Consider the following 13,772-nt stretch of genomic DNA (forward strand, 5'->3'; position numbering starts at 1 on the left):
TTCAGTTAAAAGATTATCATTTAAGACGGAGGTGCTTCTCTCGGAGGGTTGTTAGCCTTTGAATTATCTTCCACAAAGAGCAGTAGAATCCGAGACATTGAATATTTTCAAGGCTGAGTTATACAGATTTTTTGATCGACAAGAGAGTCCGGGCAGGTGAGCGGGCACATGGAATGTCTGACTGCCGGGCGGGTGGGAGGACGAACTGCCTGACTGCTTGAATGCCAGCTGGGTGGCAGACTGTCTGCCTGGCTGCTGGAGGGACAGACTGTCTCACTGCCCAGCTACCCGGCAGGCGGACTGTCTCACTGCCCGTCTACCCGGCAGGAGGACTGTCTCACTGCCCGGCTACCCTGCAGGGGGACTGTCTCACTGCCTGGCTGCCCAACTGCTGGACAGGCAGACTGTCTGATTGCTGGGCAGACTGCCTGACTGACTGGTGGGCAGCAGGCCAACAGGGTGCATTGGCAGGCGGCTGGCCAAAGGTGCAGTGGCAGGTGGCAGACTAACGGGCTATCTTGGTTCAGGCTGCAATGTTGACATTGCCAAGCTGTTAGGATGGCACCTTGTGCACCCCCTTAACTTTGCAATTGTTTAGAAAGGACCAGAATATGACCCTCAGCAGAATGTAAACTAAAAGTCTGACCTGGAGCAGGATAACAAACGGGAGGTTGTAACCACCTTGACAGTTTGTGTACCTGCCCTGTGTCCATTGGTCAGAATGGTTAAATAGATGATTGACACTGGATAAGCCACCAGCCCCCCAAATAAAGGGTATATAGATTGGTGTCATACTGGTGGTGCTGAGGTGGCAGTGCTCATTGTGCAGCTGCATTCTTCAGATGGAAGATGGACCAGAGGAGGAGGAGGAAGATCGAGAGAGCAAGGGAAGAGTTTCCTAACACTTCGACTAGAGAGTGGAAGCCTGTTATCACAAGCTGTTATGGGTCATATACTTTCTCTGTTTAATTAGTTAATGCATTATATCTAAATCAACTTAAGGAACAATCTTAAGATTACTGGTGACTAGTTGACTGCTTAGTTAGCCATCTGTGGGCCTGATACTGACCAACGGGGCTGGTGGGCTGGGCGACTAACCACCTAAAGTGTTTATTTAGAGATTAAAGAGACTAGCACTCCATGCACCACTGATGAATAGTGACAGTGTATACCACTTACAAGATGCACTGCAGCAACTCACCAAGGTTCCTTCAACAGCACCCTTCCAAACCCATGGCCTCCACCATGTTGAATGACAAGGACAACAGATGCATGGGAACCTACAAGTTCTCTTCCAAGCCACACACCATCCTGACTTGGAAATATATCATTCGCTGTTCATTCAATGTAGCTGGGCAAAATCCTGGAATTCTCTCCCAAACAGCACTATACCACATGGTAGTGCAGTGGTTCAAGATGGCTCACCACCACCTTCTCAAGGCTAATCAGGGATAGGCAATAAATGCTGGCCAAGTTAGTGTTGCTAGTTGATTGGTTTTAATCATTTAATTCCTGCGTTAAATCCATCTTTGAAAATGTATTAACATAACCCCCAAATATCCATAAGTCTTAGACAAATACTACCCGCAACAAGTATTTTAACTTCTAATGCAGAACATCTTGATTTGTTTGACAAATAGTCATACCTTTGAAATTTATGTTCTCAATAAATCACTGAATGAGTTGGGTTTACGTAAATTTTTGGCCCTGAAACGCGTATTCAAGGTCACTTGGACATTTGTTCTTCAGTAAATCACTGAGTCCCATTCTGTAGCTTGCAATTAGTTGATGTAGTCAGGGCCTACTATACATCTTATGTGAAAACATGTTTATATGAAGTGCAAGCCTTTTGGCTCTGACAGGAATGATCAATATTAACATGTTTCCTAGAGGCTGTGCCTTAAAATGAATATCAGGCTATACTTACTAGTTCTGGAGAGGCATTGGATTTCCAGGCAGCACCAATGGACCAAATAAATACACTAAAAAAAACTGAAGTGCAATTTTGAATTTTTAAGTATGTTGTAACTAATTATCTATGAATTGCATATATTTTAGGATTTAGAAGTACAAATACATAAACTCTTGGTAGGAATATAAACTGAAAATGATTCTAATCGTTAAGAAGGGAATCTCTTCCTCCTCAATGTTCTGTGCTAGTTTCAAAATCAAGGCTCAGAGGTTTAAAAAAAAAGTAATTTCCATGATCTGGCACTCTCAGTGTGGAGCTATGCTCATAGGGAGTGTGGGGGTGTGCATCAAGGCACCGTCCCACACACATCAGACAGAATTTAATACCCCTCCTTCACCTTGCAAGTTTGCTGGCCTCCTGCCTTTGCCCCATTAAGTCCAGGACAGAAAAGAAATTAATGCCCAGTTAAGGGCCTCATTCCATCTTCATATTTAACCAACAGCAGGCAGGGTTGTTGCCACACGGGGAAACCAGAATGTTTAACCCTGTCATGTTTGCTCATGGACTTCCAGGGGCGAGGCTTCTTTATTATTGAAGATATGTGTTATGCATTAGGCACTCTACACTCACTTCCAGACTCAACATTAAGTTTAACAAGTTCAAGCCGTAATCTCTGTCCTCATTTTGTTTCCTTTGCTTTCCACATTTCAGATTTACCCTTCTTGTTCTCTTCTTTTTGCTTTCAGACAGCAGCTGCTCTTCATTCTGCCATCCATACCACTGGCACCTCTCTAGTTGTGTTACTTTTTCTTTTCTAATGTAAACACTTAACAGTAGCAAGCAACATGACTTTTCTTAGTCAAACCAAGCAAGTCATTCTCTCACTGAGAACAAAGGACTGTTAACACTCCTTAAAATCACCACCCATCTTAGTTTTACATAAATCAAACCCCAGAAGAGATTGTTATATTTTACATAATTTACTTGCCTCTGATTTTACTCTCTTGCTCGCAAAATGATTCCCTGAAGCGTGAGAGACATTTTGTAAATACGGAAAGTGCATCACTTCACTATTAAACAGAATTTGTTTCTGGAAAACAGCACAAATTTATAGTCATTTTTGTCATTATGGATTGGAAGGATTTTATAGCCCACTATATGTGCTTCCATTTTATATGACAAAAGGTTAATTGTTTAATATTAAACTCTGGAAACATTCGGTAAATCAAATTATAGTCATACAAGGATTTTCTGTGAACAGTAATCTTTTTATAATTGTTTTTAATATCTTTTTATTATTTTAAGTTATAGAAAATGCAATAACTTGAGAAAGATGAACATTTTAACTGTATACTCTGGCTCAATAAGTTTTATTCAAGTTCATCCAAATACTGTTGGAGTCAGTGACGATCTCAAATACCCAGTGCACTAACTCTCAGTTGCAGATAATCAATACTCAGAGAAACAACAAAGAAATCATTTCACTAATTTAGGTGTTCCTAACAATTGGGAAGCTAGAAATTTCCATGGGCTTGCTCTACAACTGAAATGTGTGGTGGGTCAGTCTGGCTATGTCAAAACTTTGGAACACTATCCTTCGTCTGCAAATCGGTGCTCAGCGCCTGCGGTTGAGAGAACACCCAGCACCCATTGGTGGCCAATGATATTGCAAGCAACAAGAGAATCTGGATAGGAACACTGCATCGATCCAGTTGAAGGGGGGCAGCACCAAAGGCTAAGGATTCATTAGGAGGAAGCAATGATGGTGAACAAGTGGTGCCTGACATATTTCTCATTCAGCTGAAATGTTGGGCTAATAAGGGTGAGCAACAACACACTAATAAGGGAGGTGGTAGTGGCTGTCAATGACAGTTCCCTGGCTCCCAGGATGATATTGCAATGAAGCTCTGGTCTGTGCTGTTCGCAAACTTCATATTTACTAAATAGAATGTTTTTTGGTTAAGGTAACAGGGTTATTTTAGGTGATGCCTCAATGGCCATATGAATCCCATCTACTATCCATTGTGCCCTGGGGAAATAAACAATACATGGAAAATTATATTGCCTTCACACGTTGCTGTCAGAGGGGCAACACAACAATAATATACTGGATTGGCTTGCTGAAAAATCCATCATTGGCCTACGAATACTGATATGCACAGAAAACTAGCTTGCATAAAGCAAGTCTGTGCTGCACCCTGAAAAGAGCATACAATGAACAGAAGGCAACAATGGTTACTTTCACAATGACTGTAATTATGGTCCAAATGGTGGAGTTGGATTGGAGCTCTGCCTATAGCAGGGACATAATTATTCTAATGCTTCTTTGGATAAGTATGACCTCATGCCACAGATTGTTGGCTCCAGTCATGGCAGGGATACTGGAATCTGAATGCTCATAACACTGGGTGCCCAAGGCAAGTTATCATCCTTTTCTAATTTTTTTTCTAATCACTGTCTATTCTTTTTTTCCCTCAATGAGGTGATGGTGTAGTGGTATTGTCACTGGACCAGAGACCCAGGGTAATTCTCTGGGGACCTGGGTTTGAATCCCACGACGACAGATAGTGAAACTTTTTATTCAATAAAAAAAAATCTGGAATTAAAAGTCTAATGATGACCATGAAACTATTGCCAATTATCATAAAAACCCACCTAGTTCGCTAATGTCCTTTAGGAAAGGAAATTTTCCATCCTTACCTTGTCTGGCCTACATGATTCCAGACCCACAGCAATGTGGTTGACTCTTATACGCCCTCTGAACAAGGACTATTACGGATGGCCTAGCCTGAATGAAGAAAATAGGGTATAAAGGAATACTGATTATGCAACCCAATAGAACTGGGTGCAAGTAACGTTGAAGAGCCCTGAAGCACTGTAGATGATTTTTTAAAAAATGGACCTAAATATGAGTAAGTAGGTTCTCCACTTTGTGGTTCTGCTTAATCTCTTTTCTAGCTCCATAAAATCTGCCTGGAAGCCCTCAGCTCTCTTTCCACCTATGTTGTTGGTATTGATATGAACCTTGATAGCTGGTATTCACCCTCCCCACCCACTCAAGAGCATTCTGCAGACACTCAGTTCCATCTTTGATGCTGTCATCAGGGAGGCAACATACCATCCTAGATTCATACCTACAGCCATAGAAATGCCTGTCTGTACTCCTAACCATAGAATTTCCCATCCTCCTCCGGTGCTCTACCCGTTAAGCCATCCTGCACATGTGGTTGTCCAAGACCAAGAAATGCCTTGGAGTTCATACATAGCACAGGATGTAAATTAACAAATCCTCTTTTGGTTTATTTGCTTGAAATTAAATCTTTATGTGTGCTTGACTAATTTGTAAAATAAATACAGTATTTATATATCTTTTCAATTCCCAGCACTGTACTTTCAGAATAAAAATTCCAATATCTTGGCAGATCTGGAGGCTATCCTTCAGTATAGCATAACCAAAGCTTCCTGGATTCTCGTACCCTGCTATGCTCTCCATAACCTCACTATTAAAAGCAGCAGCTATAATCAAGCAGTTGGAGCAGGCACCAATTAATGCTGAAGTCATATTGCTGGCTCAGATTCCACTGGTTTGAGCTTTCAATGTAACTAATTAGCTTAAACAATTAATACTGACATTGCACTTTTTAAACAGTTGTGATATCTGCATTGTCCACACGAGGGCAGCTGTGGGCACAAACGACAGCTCATCAGATACCAGGTGGAAGGCACCACCTGTAAAAGAATCTCAGAATTTTAATGGCACAGAAGGCGGCCATTTGGCCCATCATGTCTGTACCAGCTCTCCAAGTGAGCATTATTGACCTAGTGCCATCGTCCTGCCTTACCCCTGTACCCTTGCACATCGTTTCTATTCAAATAATCATCTAATGCCCTCTTGAATGCCTTGATTGAACCTGCCTCCACCATACTTCTAGGCAATTTCATTTCAGGCAATTATCCTTCATTAGGACCAGAAAACATTACAGATGGACAGCTTGTAAGAAGGAACAGAGTGAGGTAAGAGGAAGGGGAAAAACACATGTACACAAGAAATATAAATCTCCTTTGTTGACATCTCTCGGGCTGATCTCCAGCGTTTGCCGCTCCAACTTTGACAGCACTGAGGTTAGCTGATCCTGCTGATGTGTATTGCACTAATACTAACCACATGCTCAACTGCAAGCAGTCCATTATTGAATGTTATTTACGCTTCCTCGACAGAAAGGGCAGGATAACAAATACACAGCTATTACATTAGCCTGGCCACCTAGAAGCAGCAAAGAGAGGCCTGGGGTTCTGGATTTATAGTACACTAACATTACCACTATGCCAGTGCCCTGGGGAAATGAAGAGCTGTACTCAACCTTGCTGTTTCCAACACTACATCCAGGTCCTGGTCTTCTAGCAGACTGGCAAATCGGGTGGGAGCCTCAAATTCTAAAGAGGCACGAAGTTAAAATACACTGAGTTTTCCAGGGCAATGCGGGTGGATTGCTCGATGGGAAACCACATACATATCACATGTATTAAAGTGGCAACGTGACACATACAGGTAACCAAATCCATTTGTGGTGTCCTACCTTCATACTAATATAAAAGCCCCAGGCGAGTGTTCCCCCTCTCCCTGAGGCTGGAATATTTCCACTTGGCATATCCAGTGACACTTGTGCATGCAATTTTCAAGACAAGCTAAGTGGCTCCACAGACAGAACACCAAAGCATATGTTGCCACTGGTAAAGTTGTTGCAAATGCTGAATGTGCTCATCCTACATTTCATGAGCATCAACAAAACTGTGTCATAGGGGAGGAGATATTCATGACATGTAGGGGCTGCAGAAAGAAAGGACAAGAGGTGTGATAAGGGAGACAAATAGGCAGAAAGGAAATAGGCAGATGAGCACATCTAGAAAAATTAGCACATTATACAGGTTGCAAAAACATCAAAAGCGGCCTCAGTATGTGTTTCCCCCATTGTTGAACATGATATATCCACAAAACTGGGGTATCCTGGTCTTTCACTGACAATCAAATTTGTTTGCAATCATGCACAGCCTATGCTGGACAGGTTAAGCAACATCCTTTAATGAAAAGGCAAAGGCCAGAAAGTAAAAATCATAATCATAGTCATTATGACACAAAGGGAGGCCATTCAGCCCATTGATACCATGCCAGCTCTCTTTAATCATTCCAATCAGCCTTAGTCCCCAACTGTACCCCCATTCCTCTACACATTTATTTCTCTCCAGTGCTTGTTCAATTTCCTTTGGACATCATCCATCAGCTGTGCTTTCACCACCCCCATGGGTAGCAAATTCCAACTCTCTACCAATCACTTCATAAGTTCTTCCTCACATTCTCCCTGCTTTTCTTGCACAAAACCTTAAATCTGTGTCCCTTAGTCCTTGTACCATTAGCCAATTGGAACAGCTTTTTTTGTCTAGCTTATCTAAATCTGTCATGATCTTGTACATCTCTATCAAATCTCCCCTCAATCTCCTTTGCTCCAAGGAGAATAATCCCAACTTCTACAGCTTAATTTTGTAGTTAAAATCCCCCATCCCTGGAACCATTCTGGTAAATCTCATCTGTACCCTTTCAAAGAACCTCATATCCTTCCTAAAGTGTGGTATCCAGGACGTAATGCAATTCTCAAATTGTGACCTAACCAGAGTTTTTACAGGTCCAGCATTACCTCTCCACTTTTGTGCTCAATACCCCTATTTATGAAGTCCAAAATCCCATATACTTTGCTGGCTGGTCTATTAATATGTCCTACCCCAGTACACTTCTTAAAACTCTGCCATTTAGTCTATATTACCTCTCCCAATTCCTTCATTCAAAGTGCAACAGCTCACACTTCTCTGTATTAGATTCTGCCACTTGTCAGTCCATTCCGCTAGCCAACCTACTCATGTCCTGCTACAGCCAAGTGGTATCACCTCCAAATTTACAATCACTGGCAAATTTTGAAACTTTACTTTGCATTCCAATGTCCAAGCCAAAAAAAGTAGTGGTCCTAGCACTGAACCTTGGGGAACACCACAGCCTACCATTCTCCAGTATGAAAAACATCCATTTATCATAACTCACTGTTTTCTGTCCTTAAGCCAATTTTTTTTATCCAAGCTGACACTGACGGTCCTATTGCATGAGCCTCAATTTGGTTAACAAGTCTTTGTGGTGCTTTATCAAATGCTTTCTTAAAATCCATATAGCCAATATCTATTGCTTTCCCTTCAACCTTTTCTGTTACTTCAAAAAAAAAATTCCACTAAATTCATCAAGCACAAACTGCCTTTTGCAATCATAAGCTCTATATCGCTCGTCAGCCAAGGAACCCTACCTTTGGTTCCCTTGCTCTTCTCCATTGTTAGTCTAAACCTTATGATACAATGATCACTTTTACCCAAGTATTACCCCACAGACACCTGGTCCACTTGTTTCATTTCACTCCCCAGCACCAGATCCAGCAATGCTTCCTTCCTAGTTGACAGAACATACTGCTCAAGGAAGTTCTCCTGGACTCATTCAATAAATTCCTCCCCCCTCCTTAGCCTTTACTCTAACATTACCCCAATTGATATTTGGGTAATCAAAGCCTCCCAGCATCACCATTCAGTTCTTGCATATGTGATTTCCCAGTAGATTTACTCTAACTCTCTCTCACTACTTGGGAGGTTAGTAGAATATCCACAGTAGCATGATCATCCTCTTTTTGCTTCTCAACTCTAACTAAATGCGTTCTTCCTTTGCGCCCTCATGGACAGCCCCACCTTCCATACTACAATGTCTTTCCTAATTAGTACTGCTAATCCACCTCCCTTTCTTCCTTCCCTATCTTTTCTGAACACTTTATATCCTCAATTCTAACAGATGTTTAGGTCTCAGAGAAGAAAACTGGAGATGAGCAGTTAAATCTAAATTTTAATGTTGTGCAAATATGGTATGTGGGTAGATCGAAGGAACAATTTTATTATAAGAGAAAATCTTTGAAATTAGCAGTACAGTATTATAGAAAATTTGATTAATTTTGAACTATATTAAAGCTATAAAAATTGACAATATTGAGCACAATTAAAACTCATTTAACATATATGCAATTTCCTGCATTGCTTTAATGCATTTTGATTGCACTACTATAGCACAATTCATCAGATGTTACAGGTTAAAATGGATTTGAAAAGATTGATGGAACACATATGAGTATGCTTCAGAAGCATCACTTTTTTCTTAAATTAGTGGAAGGACTTCCCAAAAACTGCAAAAAAAAAAGAGGATTCCAAACACAGACAAACAGATAACTGGAAGTTAAACAAAAATTGTGTAATGGAAGAGCTCGGGAAAAATGCAGTCTCAAAACTCTCCACAAATAAAATGCAGTGGAGGCCATCCAATAATACTTTATTTGAACACTGGAACTGATGTTACACTACAGGCCAGAAAACACAAGCTCTAGTCCCAATGTTGACTGGCCTTTGCACTTAATTTTTACCCAAATCTATGGAAAGGCCATTTTTTTTCCAGCATTAAATAGGCAGAAGATGCAAGTTATTTAAGTGGAAAAGGGGAAGTAAAGAAATTGTGGCTAGTCACAACATTGAAAATGGTCATCTTTAAGTCAAGTGTGAGCACATTCCAGGAGCCTCCAAGGAAGAAAATGTGAACAAAATATATTGGAGTTTTATAGAAAGTGCAACTAAAATCTTAAGAGTGCAGTTTATGAGTTTGTCTGTCTTGCTAGGTAAATACAAACAGAATACTGATGCACTTGCTGTTTGCTTCGGTCCTTTAGTTGCACAACCTAAAAAAATTTAGTCCAGACAGTATGTCTGCATATCCATTATTGCTCAACACAAACATGGCATTGCCTTTGAACATCATATGTACCACAGATCGTGGCATGCAAGAAAACCTGAAATATAAGACAATCCCATTTTTTCAGCACTAAAATGCATGCGAAGGCCTAAACTTGGCCTAAAAGTAGAACCCAATTTTTCCACTAATAAATGTTTAGGGCTATAATTGCATTAGGAGCTAGCTTCAATTTTTCAGTTCAGAAATACATGTTTAGGGTTATACTCGCCTTATAAGGCAGCATATGGGAGCAAGCAGGTGGCACAGGCCACATTGCCAAGAAGATACATGGAAGTTTTATTCATGCTCACACAGATCAGACTGCACGTGACGACTGAAAATTACAAATGGAACCACCTGTTCAAATTTATACTCAGCATCTTTGTTGACCCCTGTTTTTGGAAGTATTTTTGAAGTTTCAATGGCCGACTTGTACATCACAATCCAAGGCTAATACTTCTTAAAGTAATTCTCTATAATGTATGCTCAATGCTAGGTGAAAATTACTTGGGGAAGGAACGAACAGCAATGGAAAGTGGTATAGAACACTGGAATGCCAATATGCTTGTGTCATTTAGTGGCAGATACACATTTGTGGTCAGAAGTTTCCAAGTGACAGATTTGCTGTATCTCTTGTAGCACAAGAGAAAGACGCCACTGGGCAATTTCTTTATAGCCAGTTTATAAGGAGTATCGAAAGGATCCTGGGAGCCGAACTACAGTCTATTCCCAAGTGAGTGATGTGATAAAACACAAAGGAAATGAATATTTTTCTCTGCTCATTCCTTAAATGAAGGCTACTTAATGAGTCTGCTACAAAAATAAGTATTCTTCACACTTGGTAATAAATTTTCATCCCTGCCCAGAAAAAAAATTTACAAAAATAAATGCCTCCCTACTCAAATGCCATAGGCAAATTTCAATGACTCACTTTTAGTGCGCCTACATGTCAGAGTATATTCTTTAAATGCTAGTTTTCATATGCAAAAAGATCTGCACAGGTCTACTTGTCCTTTAACAAAATACTTAATACATTATTTACACACACACACATATAAAAAACCCTGATAACTTGTTATATACATTGCACAATATATACAGAAGTAGAAAAAAGTGTAAAAAAATTAAATTACTACTAACTGGCAAATTTTCAGAAAAGCTCTTGCAAAAATATTTTTCTCCAGAGGTGAGGAAAAGCACCAACTGTTAATGAAAACTAAGCTAACCAACCCCAACAGCAACTTTCAATCAGAAAAATTGCGATATTCAAATTATATTAAGAAACCAATACCACTGAGCTGCAGCTGAATGTTATTTACATCTATTTTTTTTATCTGTGTCCTCCATATTTGGAAGACCAGTCAATTCGCCCATGTATTGGATGGACTGCAGGCGGACGGGGCATTAACCCACTGATGCTCTTGCTTGAAGAATTATATGGCTGACATCCCAACTGTGATCGGCTGGATTTCCAAGTTGCATAATCTGTAGAAGAATAATGTGCAAATAGCTATTCTGTTAATTTTCTTCCCCAACAGTTCCCTTATGATACCTTTAATGAACTAATCAGCCTCAGATGTAATGCTGTATCTCCAACTCTATAGAACAGGTACCTAAATTATGCATAATTTTGCTACTGCCAATGAACTATTTTATCTTGAGATGCATTAAGATAAAAGCAAAAAACTTCCAATTAGTCAGAACTTAATGTTGCATTTCTATTTAATTTAAAGGCAGCAAGTGAAAGCCATGAGTCACCAAAGTCATCAGTTCAATGCCTGATCTAGGTAAGTTAGCTGATCTCAGCCAAAGTTCTTTTGACAGCACCTTCCAAGCCCGTGACCTCTATCACCCAGAAGGACAAGGGCAGCAGATGCATGGGAACACCACCACTGGCAAGTTCCCTTCCAAGTCGCACACCATCCTGACTTGGAACTATATAGTCGTTCCTTTACTGTCACTGGGTCAAAATCTTGAAACTCCCTTCCAAGCAGCACTGTGGGTGCACCTACAACACGAACTACAGCGGCTCAAAGCAGCAACTCACCACTACGTTCTCCAGGGCAATTAGGGATGGGCAACAAATGCTGGCCTTGCCAGCAATGCCCACATCCTGCAAAAGAATTTTTAAAAAATGCAGGCCATACTGCAATGAGAAAGCAAGAGCATCCCTACTCCTAATTGCTATCTGGTAACTCCTGCTAAAAGCACATGCAGATATCAGGCAAGAACAGGATCAGATAAAAGCAAAAAACTGCAGATGCTGAAAATCCAAAACAAAAATAAAAATACATGGAAAACTCAGCAGGTCTGGCAGCATCTGCAGACAGGAACACAGTTAATGTTTTGAGTCCGTATGACTCTTCAACAGAACTAAGTAAAAATAGAAAAGAAATGAAATATAAGCTGGTTTAAGGTGTGGGTGGGGGGGGGGGGGGGGGGGGGGGGACTCAGGTTTGGCTTTGGTACTAGTATCAAATAACTTGGTGACCCAGTGTCATGTGACACATGAAATCACTTGGATGAAGTATGGGAGAAGCTACCAGCAACTGTAAAACAATATCCCAAAGAGGGGATGGAGAAAGTGTGTAGAATATTCTTTGCAACGTTTTCTACGAAGGTTAACTGAAAAGGTGCATGTAATCCAATTGAGCAAGTCTTTTATACTCACTAGAATCAGTTTCCACTACTGGTGCCAACTGTACTCTTTGGCCAGCAGATCCAACTTCTTTCTTAAGAAACGATGTGTATCCCCCAGAGGTATCAGTGCCAGTTGCATAAACTGAAAAAAGATCATAAAATGTTATAATTCATTAAGACAGAAAAAAATTTCATTTTTTACTTTAGTGTCAAGAAAACAAGAAATTGTAATATTTCCCTTCTGGTAATAACCCTGACATATTTTCTTCAGGGTGTTAGGGTTGTAGATATAGTAATTGGGTTAAGAGCTGGAGTGACTGCCAGAGAAGTGAGGTAAAGATAGACTTGTAAAAATAAACTTAGTAGTCGGGCAAATTGTTTCCTGATTTCAGAAACGCTCCTCATACCATACAAATTGCAAAAAACGTTTTGGCAGCTGCTTCAAGTTTCCCTCTGGGATTTGAGCAGCTCAGCATTTACCATCTGCCATATTATAACAGTAGAAACAAGCAGCCTAATTTTCCACCATAGTTTTTTTTAAAACACTAACCCTATAAGTAAGTACTTTTCAGTGTTGTGTGCACTGAAGTGAATGACATTGATTTGGGATCACTGTTGGAATTGAGCGCCTGAGATGAAAGTCTACTCTTAATTCACACAATAGAAAGTTATAGCATAGGAGGCAGCTATTTGGCCCATGGCTGGCTGTTTGAAACAGCAGCTGCGCTTAATCCAATACTTCTTGCTTTTTGTCTGTAATCCTGAAGTTCCTTACCCTCAAGTAACTGTACAATTCTTAAAATTACTTACGGAATTAGCTTCCATGATTTTTTCAAGTAAAGCATTCCAGATCCCAACAACTGAATGAAAAAACTCTTTCATCTTCCCTCGCGATCTTTTGCTGGTGATCTTAAATTTTGCCTCATTTGCCATAGAGAAGAACCACCTTTTCCTCTATCAAATTGTATCCTCTTGCAAACCTCTACTAGCTCACATCTTAACTTTCTCTCCTAGTTTTTCCAACCTCTCATAAATGAAGTTCCTCAAACCTGGTAGCATCCTGTATCCTTCTTGTGGCCTTCTGTACATCTTTGCTGAATTGTGATGCCAGAATTGCCCAAAGTTTATTTTATAGAATTCTGACCATGATGCCTGCTTCCACATTCTGTGCCTCTATTTATAAACCCAAATAACCAACATGCTTTTTAACCACCTTTTAAACTTGTCCTACTATCTTTAAGGATGTATGTACACAGACACCAAGTTCTCTCTGCACAAATACACCTTTCAGAACTATGCAATTTATACTACATTATCTTCCCATGAGTGTCTTTGTAAAGTTCAGCACTTTACACTTTGCTGCATTGA

At 40.3% G+C, this 13,772-nt stretch overlaps 1 protein-coding gene across 5 annotated transcripts in view; it reads right to left on the reverse strand.

Annotated features, from left to right (window-relative positions):
* Positions 1 to 8,816: 8,816 nt before the first annotated feature.
* The window catches only part of LOC121277896 (serine/threonine-protein kinase ICK-like), a 61,109-nt gene continuing 56,153 nt past the window's right edge, over positions 8,817 to 13,772 (reverse strand). For all 5 annotated transcript variants that reach the window (XM_041187698.1, XM_041187697.1, XM_041187696.1 and 2 more), the window contains 2 exons: positions 12,436 to 12,546; positions 8,817 to 11,249 (listed from right to left, as the gene is read on the reverse strand). In XM_041187698.1, coding sequence (XP_041043632.1) covers positions 11,095 to 11,249; positions 12,436 to 12,546 — 266 coding nt within the window. In that variant the 3' untranslated portion in view covers positions 8,817 to 11,094. The remainder of the gene's footprint in view (positions 11,250 to 12,435; positions 12,547 to 13,772) is intronic.

Source organism: Carcharodon carcharias, chromosome 5 (assembly GCF_017639515.1).
Source record: "Carcharodon carcharias isolate sCarCar2 chromosome 5, sCarCar2.pri, whole genome shotgun sequence".
Taxonomy (NCBI): Eukaryota; Metazoa; Chordata; class Chondrichthyes; order Lamniformes; family Lamnidae; genus Carcharodon; species Carcharodon carcharias.